The sequence below is a fragment of the Paralichthys olivaceus genome, chromosome 7 (genome assembly GCF_024713975.1).
Source record: "Paralichthys olivaceus isolate ysfri-2021 chromosome 7, ASM2471397v2, whole genome shotgun sequence".
NCBI classification, from domain to species: domain Eukaryota; kingdom Metazoa; phylum Chordata; class Actinopteri; order Pleuronectiformes; family Paralichthyidae; genus Paralichthys; species Paralichthys olivaceus.
In genome coordinates, this window is record NC_091099.1 from 16,438,186 (window position 1) to 16,462,210 (window position 24,025).

The 24,025-nt window shown below is 43.1% G+C and overlaps 1 protein-coding gene across 2 annotated transcripts in view; it reads left to right on the forward strand.

Annotated features, from left to right (window-relative positions):
• The window catches only part of reln (reelin), a 270,001-nt gene that overhangs the window by 41,993 nt on the left and 203,983 nt on the right, over positions 1 to 24,025 (forward strand). For both annotated transcript variants that reach the window (XM_069528562.1, XM_069528563.1), the window contains exons 4-18: positions 5,584 to 5,654; positions 12,723 to 12,755; positions 12,872 to 12,950; positions 13,070 to 13,166; positions 14,723 to 14,774; positions 16,148 to 16,256; positions 16,945 to 17,185; positions 17,330 to 17,475; positions 20,818 to 20,969; positions 21,141 to 21,256; positions 21,562 to 21,770; positions 22,111 to 22,239; positions 22,323 to 22,432; positions 22,625 to 22,691; positions 22,926 to 23,159. In XM_069528562.1, the coding sequence (XP_069384663.1) occupies positions 5,584 to 5,654; positions 12,723 to 12,755; positions 12,872 to 12,950; positions 13,070 to 13,166; positions 14,723 to 14,774; positions 16,148 to 16,256; positions 16,945 to 17,185; positions 17,330 to 17,475; positions 20,818 to 20,969; positions 21,141 to 21,256; positions 21,562 to 21,770; positions 22,111 to 22,239; positions 22,323 to 22,432; positions 22,625 to 22,691; positions 22,926 to 23,159 (1,845 nt within the window). The remainder of the gene's footprint in view (positions 1 to 5,583; positions 5,655 to 12,722; positions 12,756 to 12,871; positions 12,951 to 13,069; positions 13,167 to 14,722; positions 14,775 to 16,147; positions 16,257 to 16,944; positions 17,186 to 17,329; positions 17,476 to 20,817; positions 20,970 to 21,140; positions 21,257 to 21,561; positions 21,771 to 22,110; positions 22,240 to 22,322; positions 22,433 to 22,624; positions 22,692 to 22,925; positions 23,160 to 24,025) is intronic.

A 24,025-nucleotide genomic window follows, 5' to 3' on the forward strand; every position in this document is an offset into this window, starting at 1 on the left:
GTCCATGACCCATGTAATTATATACATGCACCTGTGTGCACAGAGACACACATATGCACAGTACACACCGATCAATAGTCTGATCAATAGTGCCTCGAAATTGTCTGCATCACGTCTGTGTGGCAGCAAAATCCCCCGTCCCACCGGCTGAGACAGTGACCTCGATGAAACAGGCCTGTGGAGATTGAAAAAGAAAAGCATTTCATTCTAAATGCAGCAAAATGAGCCGTGCTCCGGGGACATGGGGGTCTGCTCCAGATGTATTTTGTGCAAAATGATTGCTTGACATTTTGCGCTGTCTGTTCCCGTAAAAAGTGCTCTGCTGACAAGACAAATAACGGACATGACTTACTGCAGGGATTCATCTCGCTGTTGTTTACTCCGGGTAAATACAGTAGATTATTTTCTTTCTGTTCCTCCTCGTCCTAAACTGACCCTCGCTGAAAAAGTGAGGAAAGGAGAGAGAGGTTTTTTAAAAGGCTGATTTTCTTAGAAGTCCATTTTGCAATGTTTTTTAAGACGGAGAGAAAGCACCTGAGCCTCAAAATAGGCAACTTTCGAGACCGTTTTTCTTTTCTTTTTCTTCACATATTTACCCCTATGAATACTGTTGTTTTCCTAATCCCCTCTAATTATAGCTCACAAACAGTATCAAGGTCAGTTGTCTTCTCCTGGCTGTACACTGAGCTGTAACTTAACTTCTTCTGGCTGTATTCGAAGCCCTAACTCTATGACCCTGTGCTAACAAGTAGGTAATTTGCCAAACAACTCCCAAATCCCTCCTCTGTGGAGCTTCATTAAATTTGCATGTTCTCCGAGAGCCTTTTTCAATTAATTAATTTAGGGGCAGAGGGAAATGGGAGGGAGTGATGTAATTTCACATTTCCAGTTACACCTTCTCTGGCTCTGATAGGGATGAAAATGTCAAGGTTCAGATGAAAATCAAGAAAACCTTCTGGACGTTTCATCCTGATCAGTGATCTTCTGAAGTGGTCGGATGCTGATTCAGCCTCAGCCTCTCATGTTGTCCTGTCTTTACTTCTCCATCTTTCTGCCTCTCTAACCACAGCTGGTCCTCAACGTGGGAGATGAATCAACCAATTAGGGTGTATTATTTTAAGGGCCTGGTCCAAATGCACCAAATCAGCATTGGCGACTGAAACTGCACCCTTATTGCAACTCCTCAGATTAATCATGATTACCAACAGGCCCAGTGAGCTGGGAGAGAAAATGAGCTTTTAATTGGGATTTGAGGTGAACGGGACGGGAGTGTCGTCTAATGAGGGAAGAGGAGCGTGGCGGCATGTGTCCTCTGCCCTCGGATGTAATAGGGTGTGTGGGGAAGGAAATTCATTTTTTATGGTGTTGTGTAAAAACTCTTGCAAAAGTTTGTCTGTGTGCAAGATCCAGTGATGGCCGAAGCTATATTTACCATGTGTGTGGTTTTATGGTAAATCTGTGTGTGTGTGTGTGTGTGTGTGTGTGTGTGTGTGTGTTTGTGTGTGTGTGTGTGTGTGTGTGTGTGTGTGTGTGTGTGTGTGTGCATGCGGTTAGCAGGGAGCTGTCAAGCTGGTTCCTGGGGGATACTTATGGCCGACAGCAACATGTAATCTAACATGGAAGACATGCTTGGTAATTACCCACTCCAGGCTCTTTGAGTGACAGCCTGTCCATCTGCATATATGTTAAAGCTCATACATGGCTTAGAGTGTGTGTCTGTGTGTGTGTGTGTGTGTGTGGGTCGGGGGGGCTGGATCCCTTCCTTTCCTCGCATGTCTTACAGTTTGACAGTAAATCGTGGACTTTGAAGACAAGGCCATCTAACCCCCATCTCTATTTCCTCTGACCACATCCCAAAGTGCCCCCACTCTTTTCTCCTTCCCCCTCCATTTATTCATCTCTTTCCTTCAATCTGCTTCTTTTTCTCAATCCCTCAGATTTGCTCCTCCAGACTAATGAGAGGGGAGAGGATGACACAAGATAAACGATTGTTCGTTTGAATCAGAGGAAGAGAAACGAGGGGGAAAAAAACATCAACACATTTAGGCCCTTAATTGCTTTTTTTCCCCGAAAGAAAGTCAAATTAACATTTAGATGTTCAATAAATGTTCCGTGTGTATCAATGCTGTTCTCTCCGCGTGTCTGTGTGTGTGACTCCCAGAGTGGGGACAGTAATGAGAGACACATGCTGAGGAGCCGCTGGAGTGTGACAGCAGGACAGACACTGGCGTCTCGCTGCGACGATCACACACTCTCCGGCTCAGACTAAATGCCCTCTCCTGGCTACTGTTTTAATGACACACACTTTATTAAGTCGCACATATAGTCCGTCCACTAACACACACACACACACTTGAATATGAATATGGCTCTTTGGTTATACTGTATCTCTTTCATCATTTGGTTTGTCTTTGATTTTATTGAGGGGAAGAAAAAAAAACATCATCAGAAACAGACAAGTATTCAAAAAGAAACTTATGTGCATAATTTACTTAAGATCTTATAAACAAATGTAGTCCCCTTAAATTTAATCAAGCTGCTAATGGACAGGGGTCAAAACATAACCTTGTTAGCGTATAGGTAAAAAGCATTCACACACTAATATGTGCAATTCAAAGCTTGTCCAACTCTGTTTCCTGGGTCATATTTTAATATCTTGCATGAAGCAACGAACCCTGACCAACACTGCTCCTAATGTTGTTTTAATGCAGGGCAAATGTGTGAATACAGGATGTTCCTGCTGTTATGATCCCTGCAGGGTTTGTGTTTCCTACCTGACATGGTAGAGAGTTGCTCTCACAGATGTGTGTGTGTAAGTGTGTGTTCAATGTGTGTATAATATATGTGAAAGGTCAAATTAGCTTCCTGATAGAGACCCCTGTTCCTTCGTCATTAACAGAATCTGTTGAGTGAACTCGAGCCCCGACCGTGTTTAGTAAATATTTAAGAGCCTTGTTCCTACATCCCCTCCCGCTGTTCTTTACGCACCATCTTTTATTCATAAATACCAAACTCAAATTAGTTTCCAGCCAATTCTGAAATATGAGTGTAATTATGTATGTTTTCTCCCCAGCTCCGCACATGCACTGGAGCTCTTTACTAATTGATGAGGGCCCCTTTTCATTATTCATGAGCTGAGATGAACGTGTAAATGCCTTGGCACCCATAAAAGGCCTGAGTTTGCGTGGTGCACGGGCCAGAGGAGGGTAGAGTTTGGGAGGTGCAAGGAGAAATCCAAATGTCTGTTAATAGTCTTTGTTCTAGTCTTGATGACCACTTAAAGGGTCATCAAGAATCTTTGCCAATTTACACATTAACACACATGCATACAGTGCATCAATTTAAATGGAGTTGGGGCTCACTGATCTTAATCCTCTCCTCCTGTTCGTCTGTATTGTAATTTATAGTATGTCGACCGGGTGTGGTGCAACACACTAAAATTGTCTGGATCTCTCCCACAGAAGTGGTCATGCAATGAATTTGAAAATGAGATGAGGTTACCCAGAGCTCTATTGGTTCCGCTTAGATAATAGAAATGTTGTGTAATGTCTGTGGATCCTGGGAATACCCTGAACACTAGGACAACAGTGTGTAAGGAACACGTGTCCTTACATGGCAGAGGCCAAGTGAAAGACCTCTTTTTTCCACAAGTGCTCTTTGAAGGGGCTTTTCTCGCTGCATGTGGGTGGGACGCACAGCTCTGTGTCGGCATGTGTGTGTTTTTAGAGCGAGGTGGCTCAGATTTACAAGCCACAGATGATGTTCATAATTAATACCAAAGCCAAATTACAATATTAAAAATGTCTGTGTGCCAGACAGAGGAGACGAGGCTCCCGACCGCTCCGCTCTCCTTGATGGACGGTAATGCTGCGAGCAGTCCGCAAGGAAACCGTCACAGCTCTGATATTTATCCTCTTTATGTTTTTGACCTCAATCCCACTCCAACTGTTTCCCCTCTGTGTATTATTGGAAAATTTGGAAATTGCAGATTAAACTGTACAAGTGGTGCAATACAGTGTTTACAAGCCAGCTAAAAGTGTAGCGCTGTCTTCTCTTGTCCCCTTCATTGGACTATTTCTACGCGGCCCATTTTGCTGCTGCTGCCATTAAACTGAAATTACAAAGGGCTCTAGAACTTTATAATTTTTTCCAATAACTCATTTCAAGGACTCTGAAAATTGCTGCTTCTTCAAACCCAGTAATATTTTCCTCCTCTCCTTCGTCCTCTCTCTTGATATTTTATTGTTCACTTTTTATTCTATCACTTTTTCCCTCTGTTTTTACAGGAACATTATAAGTAGTGATTCATTGGAAGTTAACCTAGGTTCGGGAGCAGGGCCACGCCTCAACCTCACCATCACCTGTCAGGCCTACATATACGTGGTCAACCCATCACACTCCGTTTGGCTCGGATTCTTTGACTCTATTCACCGTTTCACCTCATCCCTTCATCTTCCATCCCTCATCCCTACTTTCATCATCCCTACCCTCATCCCTTCATCTGCCATCCCTCATCCCTTCATCCCTACTTCCATCATCCCTTCATCCTCATTACTCATCCATTCATCCAACTTTTCTCATTGCTTCATCCCTCATTCCTACCCTCATCCCTTCATCTTCCATCCCTCATCCCTCACCCATTCATGTCTACCCACATGGTGCATACCACTTGCATGTTTAATTCTAAATACTGTATAAGTTTAAATAATGAGCTTAGGTCCTAATAATAATATTTTTTCCTCAACATCCTACATATACATTTCAATTTAAACCTTCAAATCACATATTGTTGGGTTTTTGTTTTTTATGCTATAGCAAAATATCTATTTATTCTATTACAACTGTAACAGCAGCTTCTTCAGTATGCACATTTCCCACCATTGTTCTGGTTTTGCAAATGATCTCTTTCCACATGGCCACAGCACAGTGGAGCATGTCTCACTTATCTGTGTAAAAGATCCCACTGCACTCTGAGCCATTTCACCCTCTTGGATTTTTAAAGATCTCTCCATTTTCAAATGAATAATGCATTTCATGGCCACCGGAAGGATTTCATACACATTCCATACATACTCGTAGCACGCAACATACACTACAGTTAGATTTACACTGCTTTGCATGAGGGCAATATACTAGTGTACGGGACTGATAATGATGTAGGAAGATGTTTTTTTATGGTTTGAGGACTTAATGGAGTAATGTTGTTAATGCACCAATGATGTGAATGAGGAACTATGTCAATATGTGAATAATAAACGGACAATTATCCTCTTAGCCAGAGGAAATGATGTCATACAGGGACCTCCAACTTTGCTAACATGTAAACATCCTCCTCTCCCAGACATCCTGGGAGAAAGTAGTTGATCAGAGGGGTGTTTCTTGTTGTTTTTACTTCACATCATAATGAACTTCAGAAAATGTCCTCTGCTTGAGCACATTTGGCTTTAGTGGGAAATGATGCCATCTGTGCTGGATTAATCTGCACATATTGAGGACAGACCAGTTAACTTTGGTGGCGCTTGTTTGTGCTGGTGTCAATGCTGCTTCTCTCCTGACATCCCTCTCTTTATTTCTCTTTCTCAGCGCCACAGCAACACATCGAGGACAGATCATTTTCAAGGATGCTCTGGCCCAGCAGCTCTGTGAGCAGGGAGGTGAGTTGACGAACATGCACCCCCCCCCCTCTATGACACATGCATGTGAATATACGGCACTTGACAGGCAGATATATTCACACCTGCACAGATACATACATGTTCGAGCACATATGTGCACCTGCCCCCTACTTACCTCCTATTACCGTCAATATTATGCATATTATGAGTGTTCTGGATGACACAGTGACATGTTTGATACGCTGCTTCTTCATGAAAGTGGCATTGCAGCACTTCTTGGCTCTTTTTCTCCCTAATGATGCAGCCAGAGCCAGAGATATTTGGATGTCCTATATTGCCAGCTTAATTTCAGCTTATGCTAAACTCAGCTTTTTCCCCCCTTCTCTCCCTCTCTCTCTCTCTCTCTCTCTCTTTCTGTCGGAGATTTACGCTTTATGGCCAACACTTCTTACATCCACTTTCTGTGACAGCCTTAAGTAGCTATTGACAGACAGCGCAGTTCCACTCCGCATGCTGAGTGTGTATAATTGCTTGTTTACAGGAAAGAAACCTCCTCCTCACTCAAGAACTCCTCCCTGTAGATCAAATTTGACTTTAAGGCTGAAAGCGGAATACACTAGCAACTAGTTTTTTTTGCGGGGGTCCAGGATAGAAATTTCAACTTTGAAATATACTTAGTCCTTATTAGAAAATAAAATTATCTCTGTGGCTAGTCTCTGGGGACTCTTCAAAACTAGTTTGACCTCTAGCAGGTCATTGGAGACGCCACCCCTGTTTGCAGCACATGCCAGACAGGGTGCTCAACTTGATAGCTCTATGCTACTTGGAAAAGAGCCCTGAGTCAGGCCTGGAAGAGTGACAGAGAGTTAGTGACAAGGCTTCTCTCTTCTGTATTCTTGCTCGAGAGCTCATCCTCTCACCACCACTGACACACTGCCCGGATCTTGTCCCTCTGCACAGGGAAAAAACTGCAGCCAACAACAGTCACTTTAGTTGTTCACTGCCAAAGCCCTGAAGTATCACACTAACACTCGACCACTACTCACAGCAGACAAATCAGAAAGCCTTAGTGGTTAAAAGGCCTCAGGGGACATGAGCTGTGAATGGGAATGGGCAGAGAAATTTGTAGTGTTGTCAGTTATTCTGCAGTGAATAAGTGATTGTAGAAGAAAATGTAGGAAGTGACGAGGGGTATGAAGTCATGACAGTGATAAGGGATCCACAATTACAAGTCAAATGTCTGAAAAAAATGAGTGTGTCCATGTGAGGAGAACATTTCCAAAGAATTCACAGTGAATGAGTGGGTGCTTGGGTGACATGAAACCGATGAAAAAGAGACACCATTCACTTAGAAGACTTAGATGAAGATGTCTTGAGAAGATCCGAGAGCTTTTGTTGATAAGGGCCAATGCCAGTGTTGATTTGGCTATTTGTCCAGTCCTGCCTCCTTCATGCTCTACCCAGACGCCACTCCTCACCTAAATTTTCCTGTTGTTGCGAACGAGTCAGGACAATCTCCTGCTGCGTTCTTCATATGTGAAAGGCATTTTCACGTCTGAAAGCAGCTTGTCTCTTTGGTGCAGAAGAAGTGGGAGGTTAAAGGAAAAAAAAGATGTAATGATGAGATAGTGTTAATGAGAAACCTGAAGGTCATAACTTGCTGTTGATTTGAGTGCAGAAGAGGTAATGTGGTGATTAAACATCATTAACCTAAAACAGTGAAGAACACGTAGATGTGAGTGGACAGCCGACCTTGTTCTAGGCTTATTCCTTTGATGGCCGACAACACAACACTTGCTCCGTCGCTGGAATATGCCAGAAAATCTGAATTACAAATGAAAGATGAACATGCTGCAGGCAACATAAGGCAAAAAGAGACTGAGGAGAGATGATAGAAAGGAGCGAACAGACACTGAAATGAGTCTGATCATTTCTGGTCTCTGGTGGATTGTCAGTTTCTCATTTCCTCCTCCCAAACCAAAACCTGCAGCTTCAAAAAACCAGTGCAGATTTAAAAACTTGTGAAATTGGAGAAGGCTCCTGACATAAAAATGAAACTTGAGAAGGACTACTGTGCTGTGGTAAAGCCACTCTTTCTATCTGTATAAAGAAGGGTGCAATGCAGAATATTGTCAGTCACATTTACTGTCTTAATTCCCTCAACAAAGTCAGATTTATCCAATGGGTGAGGTAGAAGTCTGCAGACGTTTCCCTACCAGCAGGATCAAACAGGCTATGGTCCAGAACTCAGCAGTATAGTGGCAGTGAGAGTGCAGCCTTCTCAAATCTAGGTATTAGCATTCAAAGTTGAATGCAAGATCCGGGACCGGCTCAAGCCACTTCAGAAGTTCATATTCTCAAGACTCAAGCTTTGAAGAGGCGGAGGAATGAAAGCTATCTAAAGCAGGGTTATCATCCATGTAAGGGAAGGAGAGAGAGAAACCGAGGGCAATCGGGTTGATCAGCCAGGGTGAAGACTTCAAGAACAATTGGACAGATTAGCTGAGGAGCTTGGAGAAAAGACAGTAACAGTGGAGTGTGAGTCTGAGCTTAGAATGATAAAGAGGTGGGGGGGAGGCACGGATCGTTCAATTAAATTTGAATGTAAATAAGAGATTTAAGGATAAAGATGATAGAGGAGAGATACAGTAAGTCTTTAACTTTGCTTCTCAGTAACAGAACGGCTCCGTTCAAGTCCACTAACACTAAAGTGTTTGTTTCTAAAGCTGCTTTTCCACTGTTCAGTACAACAGAGTAGTTTGATGCAACAATCATCATGTTGCCAAGTGTTTGCACAGGCTCCTGGAAGTGATTTAAATGTATAAGAACAGACAGACAGGAGGATGAAACAGAAGTTAATTTCTGCTCCTACTGAGAGACCATAAAAATATTTAATAAACCCACAAGAGAGGAGCCAATTCAGGGATGAGGAGAGGTATAGGGGTCCGTGAGGAAAAGGGGCTCATGTGCTAAAGGGCGGAGTCGGTGGTTGTGGGTGTTGAATGGCACTGCAGGCCGTCCATCAGCTCTATCACCTGACAGCGTGGCCAGCAGTCGCTGCTTCCTGCTCAGCATCGCCAGCTCCGCTCATTTCCAGCGCGGGAATAAATCAGGCCTTTATGGGCCTGGCTGAGTGCGCTGCACCTCAGATGGATTATTAAAGGCACATATAACTCAAAGAGGCCACTGCTCCCTGAGGGACGCCTGATCACAACGTAACAGAGCGGGACGGGTGGCCTCCACTCTCCTACCTCAGCGGCACCAACACCCAGTCTAAACACCAGCTCCCCTGCCATCGCTCACAAGCTAGAAACCTTGAGACCTCAGTCGTCAATATCTCATCCTGACTGTCTCGCCAAGTAATATTTTCTACCCTTTTTTCCTGTCTACATGTCTGTCCTGCTATTAAAATCTTTCCTCTTACTTGCTTGTGTAGTTTCTCCCCATCTCTGACAGACAGAAAGCCAGGATATAAGTGTCAAAGGAATACACGCAGGAAGGCAAAAATAATGGTACACTAAATAATAGGTCTCGTCTTTCCCTTGTTGTCAATGTTTACTTAAAAACAGAGTAAGAAAAGGTAGAACAGTCTTACATCTTTGCTGGCCTCCTCTACTCACCTATAATTATTGTAAAGATACCAATTAGTTGAAGGCCCTACTTTTCAATGAGTGGAGTGAAGTGGGTGAAAATCTGCCCTTGGAGAACCCCTCTCTTTTTTAACTATTGCAGAAGAAAAACAACAGCATTTTTCTTCCTGGTGAGTCAGTAATTGCAACCGTCAGTTGGACGGGAGCGACTCGACTTCAAACGCAATTCACATTGCGAAGGATGTGAGTCAGACAGAGAGGAGAAAGAGGGAAAAGAGAGGAGGACGAGGGAGATCGGAAGAGTGGGTAGAGTTTACAGGGTGGGTGAAACAGGAAAAGGAGGAGAGAGAGGAGATTAGAGCAGGAAGATGGAGAGAAGAGGGGGAGAAGATTTAACATGACTTGTGCCCTGCGCTCTTTGTGCTGAGACGTCTGAGTCTGCCAAGCTTATGCTCGTTTAGTCCCCCCTCGTATCACCTCAACCCTGCTCATCAGCACCCAACTGATTCTAGTCATGGTGGAGTTTACTGAGACCCCCCTCCTTTTTGTTGCTCCTGTTTATGCGTGTGCACATGTGTGTGTGTGCATAGCAGAGAAATAGGGGTGGGGTCATCTGTGTGTATGTGTGTATTTCAGCATGTGTGTGTGTGTCGCTGCATGCTTTTGAGTATAAGCCCTGGCCAGGGAGATACAGGCATTAGCAGAGATGAGCCGCTAATAGAGGAGGCAGTAATTGAAGTCTTTAAGAAAGTGAGAGGGGATTAATCCAAGTGAAATGAGCGCCACAGTCTGCTCCCGATGCGCAGAGAGTTTCGGCAAAAGAGAGACAGGATGGGTGTGGATGGAGGGGTGGGCAGCGGGGAGAGATTGTGATAGAAGGAAAGTGCGAGAGACAGCAGGAGAGTGCGATGAAGCACAGAGAAAGAAAACTGTAAATGAGGCCTTTTTGGAAGCTTGAAGGGATTATCCAACACCCCCCCCCCCCAAAAAAAAAAATCTTCTGGGCCTTTCTCCAGCCAAATGGCCTCACTAGCAAGACGAGTGAACGATTTAGAAGGGTTTGTTGAGACTGTAGAGAGAAGAATATCAACCAAGCATTTATTACTGTATGTCAGAGAGAGAAGGTGGATTACCAGGAACCGAGTGTTAGTACGAGCTCTCTTTTCAGGTTGCATTTGTAACACAATCCCATGCTCACGTAAACTAAGCAAAAAATTGCATGTTCTGGTTTAATTATTGTTTAATAAAGATAAACCACAAGAAAGACAGTTTCACATACTTGAATTGATAGGTCCTCTAAACATGTTTTGAATCACCGGAGGATTAGAGGGGTTGGAAGAGAGAGAGAGGGAGGGAGGAAGGAAGAGAGAGAGAGGGAGGGAGGAAGGAGGCCTTTTGATCTGCTTTTAATGGGCTTCATCGTCGAGCCTGAGCCACAGCCGTGGAGTCGAGCATCAGGGCCCACCAGAGCAGCAGCAGCACCCCCTGAACCACCCAGCTCTGTCACACAGGCCACTAAGACTCCAACTTCTACAGTCAGCATGAAACTTAACCACCACCCTGTGCATTGTAAATCCATTTCTAAGAGCCCAGCATTTAGATCCAGGAGGAGAAATTAGTGCAGCTAATAATCACCGAAGCCTGAGCTCAAAATTTGCAGAGCCATTAGAAGAGTACGAAACCCTTTTTCGTTAATCCCTCCTTTTTTTGGATTCCCTTTTTTTGTTTATGAGGGCGAGTTTTAGGTGTGCTTTCTCCAATGTACGCCCCTCCCTCAGAAGAGTTATTTAGAGCGGCTGTAAGGTTTGAAAGAGATTCTTAAGTTACTTAAAATGAAACTTTGGAATGAGTCCTCAGTGTGTTATCTCAGTGTGTCTTATCAGGGGGGCAGGCTCATCCTGGATGGAGAACACTGTGGCAGATTATCCTCCTCTTCAGTCTTTTCAATCACGTCACCTGCCAGAGCGAAGTAAAAAGGCTCACAGCGACTGAAGGGTCACATGTTCACTGAGGTCAAAGCTACGGCTCCGCTCAACAGTGACTGATCTTAAAATAAGGTTAAACTTAAATTCCCTAATATGAATATCTGGATATTTGATCTACACGATAAAACAACTGTGATTAAACATTCTGCTTCATGTTCTCAGAGACCAAATCTGAAATATCACAGGGAAGTTCTACACCTGATGCAAGTAGTCCATGGCATTAGTTTATTTTACCAGTATGTAACATCTTATAAATAGTTTCTTGATTCATTTATTCTGAAAAAAGCACAGATTACAGCTCGTCAATGGTGATGCAGATACAAAGTGTACAGCAAATAATTCTGAGGCCAGATTATTTATATTACTCATGATGCAATTTAGCAAACAAATTACAAGAATAAAAGGAGAATTAACAGTTGGAATCAACATCAAGCGATACTTTTTAATTCAAAAAAGATGATGTAGAGAGGAGAACTTGTTTGGTTCAGGAAATCAAACTCTATCACAACCAAAGGAAGTATATCAGGATGTCATCAGATAGTTTGAAGAACTGCTGCAACAACTGGCCCCAAGGTCACAGTCTTCTCTTGTGGATTTCATTTGACAAAGGTCCCCTTTGTTTATGAACAGTTCGAGCTGTGCACATCTGGGTTATTCATCAGGAGTTACGTCGCCAGTTGCTTCCTCCTAGCTTCAAGTCGACTTCATCATGTCCTTTGAATGACAAACACACTGCAAGCAGTGCTAAAGACAAATTAAATAAATTGATGTTGAGTTGAGGAGGAAGTTGTGCTTCATAAAAACGTGATGTTGTCAACAACATGCATTCTGATTGAATTTGATGTGTATGTGTACGAAGCAAAACCTTGGAAAAATAAAACCCACAATACCGCTCATTAAAATTTCATTGCTGAATACATTTTTGAAAAATAATAAAATTCAAATGAATCGCTGTGCCAGGCTTTCGAATCTCACTTTGTTCTACCTCCTCCATTTTTTAAGACACAAACACTTGAAGGCAGTTTGCTCGAATGCGAATGCAGACTCTTTTGCAAAGTGGTCTTAGTAATTTAGCTCAAAAGTAAGGCCAGTGTTTTCTTTTTTAATAACCATGTTTGATTAATTTAGTCTTAACACTCACTACACCCTCCGCTCACCTCCCTCCACATCTCAGAGCTGTGTATCCCCCGGGAGAGATTGATGGTTGAGTCTGTTAGTGAGGCAGTGGCCACAGATTACAGCTCACAGGCGCCCCCAGGGAGGATGGCGGTTAATTGGCATTGAACCGTTAATCATGGCCGCCTGGTCTTTCATTACTGAGAGGAATTAACATCAGCAGCCAGAAGACTGCAGATGTGAAGGGCCAGGACACGGGGAAAGTTTGTTTCACTCAGAGATGATTTTTGAATGGGACCATATCCCTGCATTAATACATGTGACTCACAATACGAAGCTGCACAGGTATCAATGATTACATTTCCTGTGGTTGTTCCTGTGTTACTTAACTCACTCACTCCTCTTCTCTGTTTCAGCTCCAACTGAGTCCCCACTTAGACCAAGTCTTGGTGGGTCTGCATTTCATTGCATGCTTTATTTGTTACATGTTAATTGCAACATGTATATACCAGTTATCATACATTTTGTGTCTAACTGGGAGCATATGGTGTATGTGTGTGTATAGTGGAGCTACATGGTAAACACGCTGTGCTGCGTGACGACTTTGACTCCAACCTCCAAGGTGACCTGGACCCCAGCATCTGGTAAGTGAACAGGGTTCGATTCCTGTAATCCAACGGTGCAGTCACCAAATACTTCATCATAACCTAATCTTAGATTTCTTCTCCTCCTCCTCCTGATTCTTCTTTTCTTCCTCTCTCAGGTCAGAGTGCAGTAACTGTGAGGTGGGAGAGCTGTGTGGTGTGCTGATGCACGGCAGAGCAGTCACGTTCTGTGAGCCCTTTGGAGAGCGAGAGCTGGTAACTACAATGTTTGACCACACTGCAACCACTTTACATTTTATGGCCCATTGAGCTGAGATCCAATAACCAACTGCTCGGTAGCCACAGCCACCTCTGCAGTAAATCTTTTACTTAGTATAACCACAGTAAAGTTGAATGTTTAAATACACTTTACTTTGTGCTGTACAGAAACTCACTGTGGGTGAAGGGCTACACATTTGCCTGACCCTAAAAACAAAAAGCACGGTGACTCTGTCGAGCTTGAGATGTGTGAAAATCCAGGAACTGTGCTTCTTCCACTTGTACACAAGTCATTTTATGTGTTTCATGATTTCCTTGTTTTATTTGTAAACTTTGTGTCAGCAGGTTACAGTAACTTAGCTATAGTGGTTGACTACTTTCCTGTCTTTCATCATCTGCCAAGAGACATATATTGCTCATATTTAGCTTGAAATGTTTGATTTGGAGAAGTTTTACATGCTCAGCAAACACATCACTTTCCTTGCACTGTCCATTGCTGCAGCTCCTCTTTTCAGCCTCTGTCTGAAACACTCACTTTTACCTCCTTTCAGTGTCTGCTCTCGCTTTACCCCTCTTTGTTAGGGGACATGCTTGATTAACTGCTATGTGTGCATGATGCAAATGTTAATATAATATCCAGAAATATCAGCTGGATGACAGATGGGGAGCTTCAGGAGTTTTCTGTGGGGGAGAGGAGCTTCCTTTACCACAGACTTTGTGTTTTTTTACTTTCCAAAACTTTTTTATGCACAAAAAACCAATAATACGCTACAGGAAAGCAAAAGCATGTCTCCTTTCATTTAAAATATTGCTGCTTTTGTGGCTGTTTATAAGCTTTTGGCTAAATATGCCGTTTTAGCCAAAAATAACATTTCCTGTTGCTGCAGGACATAGAGGTTTATGAAAATGATGTAGACTGCTGCATTTAAAAGTGAATATGAAACCAGAGTGACAACAGGAGTGAATATCATATGATCGAGTCACAGTTAAGTACGGTAGTACCAGGCATGCAGTGTTTTATACACGCACACTGCTAATTATAATTCATGCCTTTTGTGTGTCGTTATGAAGTTGATTTCAAACTGTTCATGCTATAAGAGATGAAAGCTGGTCACTAACAGAGGAGCGTTCAATACCTCATGATTCTATTTACTTCTCTGATAAACATTTGCTTTGTCTGTCACTGTTCCAAATGTTTGATGCCGCTGCCTGGCCGCTCTTCTGTCAAGTGTAACAAGCATGAACATCCGGAAACACAGAAACGTTAACACACAGACAGTCGCCAATAAAACAGCTCCAGCTAACATAACACGCACATTCAAGCATGCACAAACACTGTGATACTTGAATATTCTTGACTATTGTTAGATGTAGTTGCTGATAACATTATTCAACCAGAGGACGTCAGTGACTCTGTGCTGTTCGGCTCTCAGCACACTACTACTTAAGTGGAACAAATCTCAATTAACATTCTTTCCCCTGAGTTATTAGTTGATATTGTTTCGAGATTGAATTATTTATTGATGACACATTTATTGGTGTATCTTCCCCAGACAACTGTTCCTCTGAACACCAGCACAGCCTCAGTCCTGCAGTTTGCCCTGGGTGAGTATTAAATCTCCACATGCACCGCATCACTACACTAACACCTCGTTTCCACAGAGCCCAGTGTCAACCGGAAGTGTAGTCATTCCTATGGGAACCTCTGTGAACACGAAATTTGCCTCCATGTATGTTAAAACAATCGGATTTTGAACAAGCACTTTTATGTCACAAAGCCTGGCAGCAAGAAACCGACAAAATCCTCCCATGGCTGCAGCAGCGTCTCAGTCTGTCTGTAAAGAAAGTTTTTTTCAGATTTTCTAAGGCAGATTTTGTGTAACAGACAGATATGAGACATTTTAAACCCTGTTCAAATATCTTAGCCCTGCCTGCAGCCATCTCAGCCAGGACAACAGATGTCTGTGTCATCCTCAGGCATCTTTTGCTCTGTTATATGTCAGTAAGCCAACTAGTACACAGGATGTTTCCGTGTTACGTTCCCTCTCTGTCTCACTCTTCTCTCTCCTCTCCTCCTATCACAATAATGAATGATTTACAGTATTCTGGAAAGACACCCACAAGGCCATGGCAGGGTTTTTAGTGGTGTTGTATTTTTCATGTCCATTACATGCATCCGCCGGTTCTCATGGGAACACGGCTGGGTGGAAAAAGGAGTACATACTGTATCAACTATTCCCAACAACCCTCTCACTGTTCTCTTTCCCTCCCTGTGTCTTTCTCCTTTCCTTTCATCTCTCTCTGTCTGGCTGCGCTTTGGAGGTGATTAATAGGAGTGTTTGTTGCGGTAGTGTTGTGTATGGAGTGGTCCAGTAGAGCAGTACAATGAAGTGGTGGCAGGTTGTATTCAGTGGGGATGGAACAGCACGGCAGGACACGGAGGAGACATGGACGCTGCACACAGTCAGGGAGTGTGGGAGGAGGGGGAGAGGAAAGGTGGGGACGTGGGGATTTGCTTGCTTTGCCCATTAGCGACCTTTGACCCCAACCTGCTCCCTCACCACATTTTAAGGTGCAAAAATAGTCTGACCCAACATAGAAATGCACAAGAATATTCACACATACTCACAAACTTACCATATCCAGATTCATGGTCCTACATCAGTACTCCTCCTCTGGTCGCCTCTGTCCAACCCGATCACACTCAACCCCCAACTTCTCTTAGACGTGTTAAACTGCCGATCACTTAGTTCCACCATGACACCATTTAGACACAATTTTCCACTCGACTAAAGGAGGAAATGTGGGAGCAATCAGTCAGAAGAGGCCATCATGCTGCGTCTGGCTGCTCCTGGGGGCACACAAAGGATCATTGCCCTGCTGATAAAATTCAATTGATGAGAAGAATTTAACTAGCTGACATATTATAACTGTCATATACTGTGTGCCTGTCTTCTGTGTGTGTTTATGTTCCCCAGGTTCAGGCTCCTGTCGGTTCAGTTACTCAGACCCCAACATTACTGTGTCGTACAGTCTGAGTGGTAACGCCAACTCCTCAGATGACTGGATCACACTGGAGAAGATCAGGTCTCTCTCCTCTTTTCCCTTCTTTCTTTCCTCATCCTCCTTTCCTCATCTGTCCCACAGTCCTCCCATCTGTTATAAGCACCTACTTTCTCTTTTTTTCCCTCATTCACACCTCCCCCTCTCAATTTGTCAGTCGTCTCATGTTTGTGTCTGGATGATCCCCCTGCTTTTCATCGCAACGTCCATGCCTCTCCTTTGCTTTGTCAGCTCTCAGACAGAGACATAATGTAACAGATACTGTATTCTAACTACTATATTTAGCTGACTCTTAGTGCATGTCATGCTTTCGTGGAAACACAGAAAACAACTCTTAAGTTAAAAACATCACCACCTGCTGAGTTATTCCAAACCTGGTTTTCTCTCAGTTTCACTCATAGACCATATATAAATATGACATGACTGCTCCCTAAAAACTGAAACCAAAGCTTCTAGATCGCCCCCTGGTGGCTGGCTGCAGTAGAGGTCATAAGCCCTGCCTCCTCCATGTAAGTGGATGGGATATGAACCAAACAAAAAAGTCTAAGTACACGTCAAATAGAGAGTTTCTGTTATTTTAGGTGAATCTCAATTCTTGATAGTTGGACTGGAGATGTGTCGTCTATCTTAATATAAAGCCAATGAACAATGGAATCCAGTGTCTGTACATGTTCGGCTATTTCAACTGAGACCCTCCATTTCTCTCTCCTAGAGCCCCCAGCAACAGCAGCACCGTCATCCACCTCCTTCCCATGCCACACCACTCGAGAGCTGATGGCGTCCGTCTTCGATGGTCTCAGGAGGCCCCTCAAGGCCCTGAAGGCTACGAGTCCTGCTGGGGGATGGACAACGTGCTCCTGGTTAATGCTGCTCACAAGGCCCCCCTCATGGAGGACAATTTAGACCCCCCAGACACTGCTAACTGGCTCTTCTTCCCTGGAGCTACCATCAAGGTATGCTGACATGTGGATTTCCTCCAGCCTAATGACTAGTGGTATTGATGAAAGCAGAATAAATGTCATAATCATGTAGTGTTTTCTAGAATATTGATTTACGTTGAGGGTGCATGCTTTAACGCCTGTGTTCTTCTTGGCCAGCACGCCTGTCAGTCTGAGGGCAATGCTCTGTATTTCCATGGTGGTGAGGGCGTTGGCCACAGCTTCGCCTCCACCAGAGACATTGATCTGCACAGGGAAGAGGGAAGGAGCTACTGGGAGGAAGACTTTGAGAGCCCGCCATCAAAGTAAGTCAAGATAATGGTCTTATTTGACCCATTAAGACCTAAGGCACCTTATGAAAGCCCTGTTAAACCAAAACATTGTTTAAAAACAACCACCTTAAATGGGTTTTCTGCTGAATTGCCAACATTTATAAAAATCTTTCTATTGTCTCAGCCTCTGAAGCAGATAGACACCTTGAATAAAAACATAAGACAGCTTAAACTTTCATGATAAATCATTTCCTTCTCCCTAAAGTTCATGAACACTTTTTAAAAAACCAATAAAGCAGGAACATACCCCACAAATCACTCCCATTGCTTTGATCATCAACCTAAATTTGAAACTCTTTTTTCCAGGTAAGAGTGCTCCCATAATGCATTTTGCCTTTCAATGAATCACGATGTATTTCAATAGTCACATGTCTCAGTGGCTAACCTTCGCGTCCTCTTCACTTTCAATCTGTACTCTTAATAAAACCACAGTGATGGCAGGTTTAACTGTGGTGAACCTTGACCCACGGTGTTCACTTTGCATTGACATGTGTGTGACCGTGCAATACAGTGTAGGTCTAAATGGTCCCCACCCAGCGGTCTTAATCATCCCATATACATTTGGTAGTGAAGTGAATGAGTCACTTTATTTCTACTGCACCCTTCAAAACCACCGAGTGTACATTAAAATAGAATGCCATAAAAGTACAACAAAACAATTACAGGAGAAGGTCAAACAGGGTAATTAAAGCTGCGTATAACCACCGGATTAATACTTTATTAAAATGCCAGTCTATACAGATTGATAGTTTTTTTTAAAGGCTTTTAAAATTTGGCACTGCCTCAGCTGACCTGATGCTGAGGGGGAGTTTAGTCGACAGCAATGAAGTTAATGCAGTAAGACCGAATTTAGTTGCCAGACCTGAGGCAGTATCCTTTTATGGTGTTAAATGATCAGAATATATTACAAAGCCAAAAACTATATAAGTTTGGAAAGGGAGAGTTGACGGAGAGGAACAATATCACATGCTCTTGTGTTTCACTGAGTTCATATATACATGAGCTCTGAAACCTGTCACTTGTCATCTGTCAAGTAAGCTACATGCAGCGTATTGCATTAAGCTTACACAGGTGAATGCCGCGCCTCTGACTGCTGGGAAGACAGCGGTCCATCTGTTCAGAGCGAGACGCACTCACATATGCAAGCAAACACAAATACACACTGGACAGCAAAAAGCAAGGAAACTGTCAGAAGCACTGTGAGAGGTAGAGAGGGACTAGAGACGGATGATAGATCGTGTTTCTGTGTAATTAACGGGCCTCATGCACCAGGTCTGTCACTACATTTTCCCATTAATGAGAAGGACCCTCGAACAAGAGTGTGTTTCTACAGTCCCCCTGTACCCTCACACCTTCCCTGCAGCACGCCAACCCGCTGCACCCACATACATGCTCTCACCCGCCAGATGTCACGGGCTGACACATGCGTGAAGCGAGCAGGAAAGGGTTTTATGGGGAAGGCGCACACCCCTAAGTGTCACCCAAAACCAGCTATGACAGAAGCACAGCAGCCTATACGCTGTATGACAGAGAACAGAGAGGAAGCAGTGGGGGGGAGAAAGAAGAAGAGGGAGGGGCAGAGAAACACAGGAGAGGGCTGACACACTGAGTTAACTTCTGTCAGAGCTAATGAGGAGCCGCTCTCTGCTGTGCGCAAGTGTGCGTCTGCAGGTGTGTGTTCTTTATGCATCGGCTGTCTTTCCAGGTGATGTATTCAGTATTTCTGGGATTGTGTGTTTGTTGACCGGCGAGGTGTGAATTCTGGCAACAGTTTCCTGACTTCAGTAATAGTCCAGGGGAGATGATGTGTAAAAGAGGCAATCTATGAACATAAGTGTTAATTAGGGTTGGGTATCATTTTTTGGGGGGGATACCAGTGCCAAAAACACAAAACCATAGTCAATAATAATATAAGACCTTTTTATTACTTAGGCAAATTGGCACTTGAAACTGTTAACAATATAAAATATACTTAACTTAAATATACAAATATATATATAAGTGCAAAACACTTCACAAATTTGCATACCAACATTTTTATAAAAACCTAACTACAATAATTTAACACTACTGAGGGTTTAATACAGCAAATGACTCCAGCTCCAAACTCGTCATCAATTGTCTGAGCCAGGGACGCCCACGCTGCTGTGCTTGGCATGGGGTCACAGAAACACTCGTTCACAGTGCATCCTGCTTTCAAATGTATCCGTGCATCACCAGGTGCTTCATTGAGTTTGTCTTGTCACTCCGTAAACACAGAATCTTTTTCAATCATTTGACGCATGTGGTGTCTGAATCCCTTCAGGTAAAATACCAGTTTCAACCATTTAGCTTGAGGCATTTTTTTGTTGTGCCGACTAGAGTTATAAGTAGCGACTATCTATCTCTAGACATTGCATATGCTCCCAGAGCTATGTAGAGACTGTGTTGCCACCAGAGTGTAATGTTAAGTACACATGTGTGGTGATGTTTATGTTGCCTGTAAGCAGAACAAAATGAGGCACCGAAATCTGCATTGTGATTTAGTCTGATAGCTTGTGTTAGCCATTTTTTTGTATATTTTGCCGTTCTTCAAATTTACAAATAATGTTGTACCTTTTTTTGTTTTTTCTCTTTAAATTGTATATGCACAATAAATTCAGAAAATAATCAGCTGACTGTGTAAATATGCATTACCAATGAGTTACCTAAGTTTTGACTAGTAATACATCATCTACATTGCTTGAGTAACTTTTGTTGTAATTATTAATGTTGTTGAAATCCTGCTTCATTCCGTTTTTATTTATTGGTTTATTCAGCAGGGACAGTGCACATTAATAAGCATCGCTGTAAATGCACCAGAGTTAGCCAAGAGGCTGTTTTTGTCTCTTACAAAGTCACCCTCAAAACAGAATATGTTAATATATAAGATTCAAATTACAAACTCGTTGAGATCGTTTATAGGCATGACAAGCAAACATTAATTCAGAAGAGAAAAATAATTATAGCAAATAACACAACTCAGGACACCATTGTATTCAATATTCAGGTAATATTTTTAAACAGACAACACAGGAGCACGTAATACGAGACAGGTTTAATACTGAGCGATGATGAAAATGTGCTGATTTACAGTCAAGGACTTGTGTTCATTTCTTCAAAGACTTTAAAGGTTTTAGTGTTGCTGGCTTCCGACCAGGTTGTTAAACAGTCAGTGATGTGACCGTAGACACCATGTGCATCATACACTCGAGGTAACACCCACCTCTAAAATAAATATATAGTATTTTATTTTCCTTACTCAACCTACCCGCCCTGTCTGTGTGTTTCATCCAGCTGGGACATAGAGGGAGCTGTTTATGGGACCCAGTGTGGAGAGATTGAGTCGGGCTCGGCCCTCGTGTTTGAGAAGGAGGGCCGTAGGTGGGTGTGCACCCCATACCTCGACACCACGTCTTATGGAAACCTCCGCTTCTACTTCGCCATGGGTATGGAAATCCCCCATTCCATCATTCTCTGTCATTTATTAAGGTCAAGCAAGAGTGAGGTTAATGTGTAGTAAGACGTCACTCACAGTAATGATCTTTCTCTGTATGGTACCCTCAGTGGTATTTCTTTTGCACTTGTGTAATAACATATTAAGGTGTATTTGTGGTTAGGTGGTGGCGACTGTGATCCAGGAGAGACCCATGAGAATGATGTCATTCTGTTTGGGAAGTCTGTAGGCAGACGGGAACATGTGGTGCTCGACACGCTTCCATACTCTTCTTACAGGGTGAGACAACATATTCACACATCCAAAAATATCCCTCAAAAGTCCAGTGCCAGTAAATTTCTATGAATTCATTCAAATAATTTTCAGTTTCTTATCTTATCTTAAAAGGAATGTTGTTTGGTTTTTAGAATTGAACTTTGGGGAATTGTGATTTTGACAAATTGCAATTTTCACTATCTTTTGATCAAGTAAATAAGCAGCAGATCATGAATCACAAATGTATAAAAATTACAGTTGCAGTCCTAATCAGCTGCTTCTTTTTGTTCCCTCTGATGAATCATTATATAATTAATTTCTCTTCTCAGACTCCTGCGGTGGTATCGGTGGCGCTGCCCACTGAGCTACAAACACCAGCCACCCAGTTTTGCCTGGAGCAGCTCTCACATGGGGGAGCCAAACGCCATGTCTGGGTCGTGGACTTCATGCAGCTGCTCCCTGTGCTGCCTGGCACACAGACACATGTTGCTCAGTTCTCCATCAACCTAGGCTGTGGGTCGTACCAGCCGGCCAACAGGTGAGGCACACTGTAACACTGGGTTAGGTAGGATTTGCTTCTTTCTAAAAATATGGCTGCAGCAAAGGAGATCGACACACCTGAAGTTTCACACATATATGTGGTGGTAAGAATGGTAAATGGAGCACACAAGAATGTGATTGTGATAATGCTATAATGCTTCTGAACAGCAGTATCTTGCAAAAAATGAACTAATTTGGCCTGAGTATGTACATGAGTTTATAGCAGCTGCTGCCATTTAAAGCTAAATTTGCAGAGTGCAGATTAAGGAGACGGATATTACAGTAGAGTCTGTTTTGCAAATATTGAGCTTAAAACGTTATTTGTTCTTTTTCATTAGTGTCAGTCTGGAGTTCTCCACCAACCACGGTCGCTCATGGTCCCTGCTTCACACTGAATGTCTGCCAGAGCTCTGCGCAGGACCCCATCTACCTCACAGCACCATCTACTCCTCTGACAACTACAGCGGGTATGAAAGACAATGCACATCTATCGATCATTCTCTGACAATAGACTGTACGTCTACGTGAACATACTGTCGCACTTCTGCAGATGGACAAGAATCTCTATCCCTCTGCCCAACGCTGCCCTGACGGACATGACACGGTTTCGCTGGAAGCAGTCCGGCACAGGATCCACCAACATGTGGGCCATAGACAATGGTTAGAACTAAACAGGTCACATGGTTCAAGTGTTTTTATTGTGGTAGCTCAAGACTCTAGGTTTTATCATCCAATGCAGTTAAACTGTGAAATTCTCAGTATTCAGACAGGCTCCAACTTGTAACTGTCAAACATATTATACAGTGAAACATTAAATACAAAAATAAATCATAAAATTCATTTATTTTTCAGTGTATGTTGGTCCAGCTTGTCTTCGTTTCTGCTCCGGGAGAGGACATTGTTCCCGCACAGGCTGCAAGTAAGGATCTGCTTTTTATTAAACCAAATAAAACCAGTGTGAGTCTGTTCATTATCCACCTAATGCCTCCAAGCACCAATCACCATTCAAAATTAATCAAATTGTATTATGCTTGTGATTTATTAATGGAATTTCATTATCTCTGTCTACTTTTTATCATTATATTCTTCAATCATTTTATTATCTTACATCTGTCATCTCCTCTTCTCTCCCCTTCTCTCCTCTCTCTCCCAGATGTGACCCAGGCTTTAGCGGTCCAGCCTGTGAACTTGCCTCCCAGACCTTCCCAGCCTTCCTGTCCGAGGGTTTCTCCAGCCCACGCCTTTCTTCCTACCACAGTTTCTCTTCCCTGCGCGGGGCCGAAGTCAGCTTCGGCTGCGGGGTGCTGGCCAGTGGCAAGGCTCTGGTCTTCAACAGGGACAGCAGGAGGCATTTGGTCACGGCTCCGTTAGACAGCTCCCAGGCCAGGTAATGGAAAATCTGATCAATTATATTTTCATTAATTAATTAGGATTATCCTTTTTTGTAAAAAAACAAAAACGAGCTTGTTTCATTTACATGCAGACAAAAGATTAAAAGGAACCTGTGTGTATGCAAACATTTTGCCAACAGCAGATTACTCATAAAATTGTGTCCTCTCTTCAGGTGCTATCCACTCTCCTGCTTCATCAATCCCTTCTTTCCCTCATACTCTCTTTTCCTCACTGGTAGATGGATTATGATTATGGGGAGGACTGCAGTTGAGAGGAGAAATGAAAGCACAGGATAAATGTGAGAAAGAAAAAGAGAGCAGGAGAGATGAATTTGGCCACGGCATCTGTGTTGGATTGATTATGCCTGTTGCGGCTCTCAGTGTGCCACCTGATGGCCGTGTTTAATGCTATTTTCCTGGTTGATTGAGTGAACAGCTGCATGAAAGAGGAAACTGCAGCATTAAGAAAAGTGCAGCTATGCCAAAGATACAGAAAACTAGAAGGGGGAGTGTGACTGAGAGCGGAAATTATTATAAATATTAGTGTAGATTATAATATTACTGCCCAAAACATGGATGAATACATAAGAAGACAAAGGCTCACACTACATCAGGACTACATGTAGTTAACATGAACACACAGATATGAACTCTGACTCTCATTCGCACTCTCTCTGTCTTATTCTTTCCTTTCCTCCACCTCCTCTCATCTAATTTTGTCCTCGTTCATTTAATCATCTCATCCATCATCCTGCCACTTTCCTCCCACCTCTTCACTCTACTCTACTGTCTGTTTATCTACCCTTTTACCCCCCCCCCCCTTCTACTCTCCTTCCTGGACGCGCTCATACTCACCTTACTT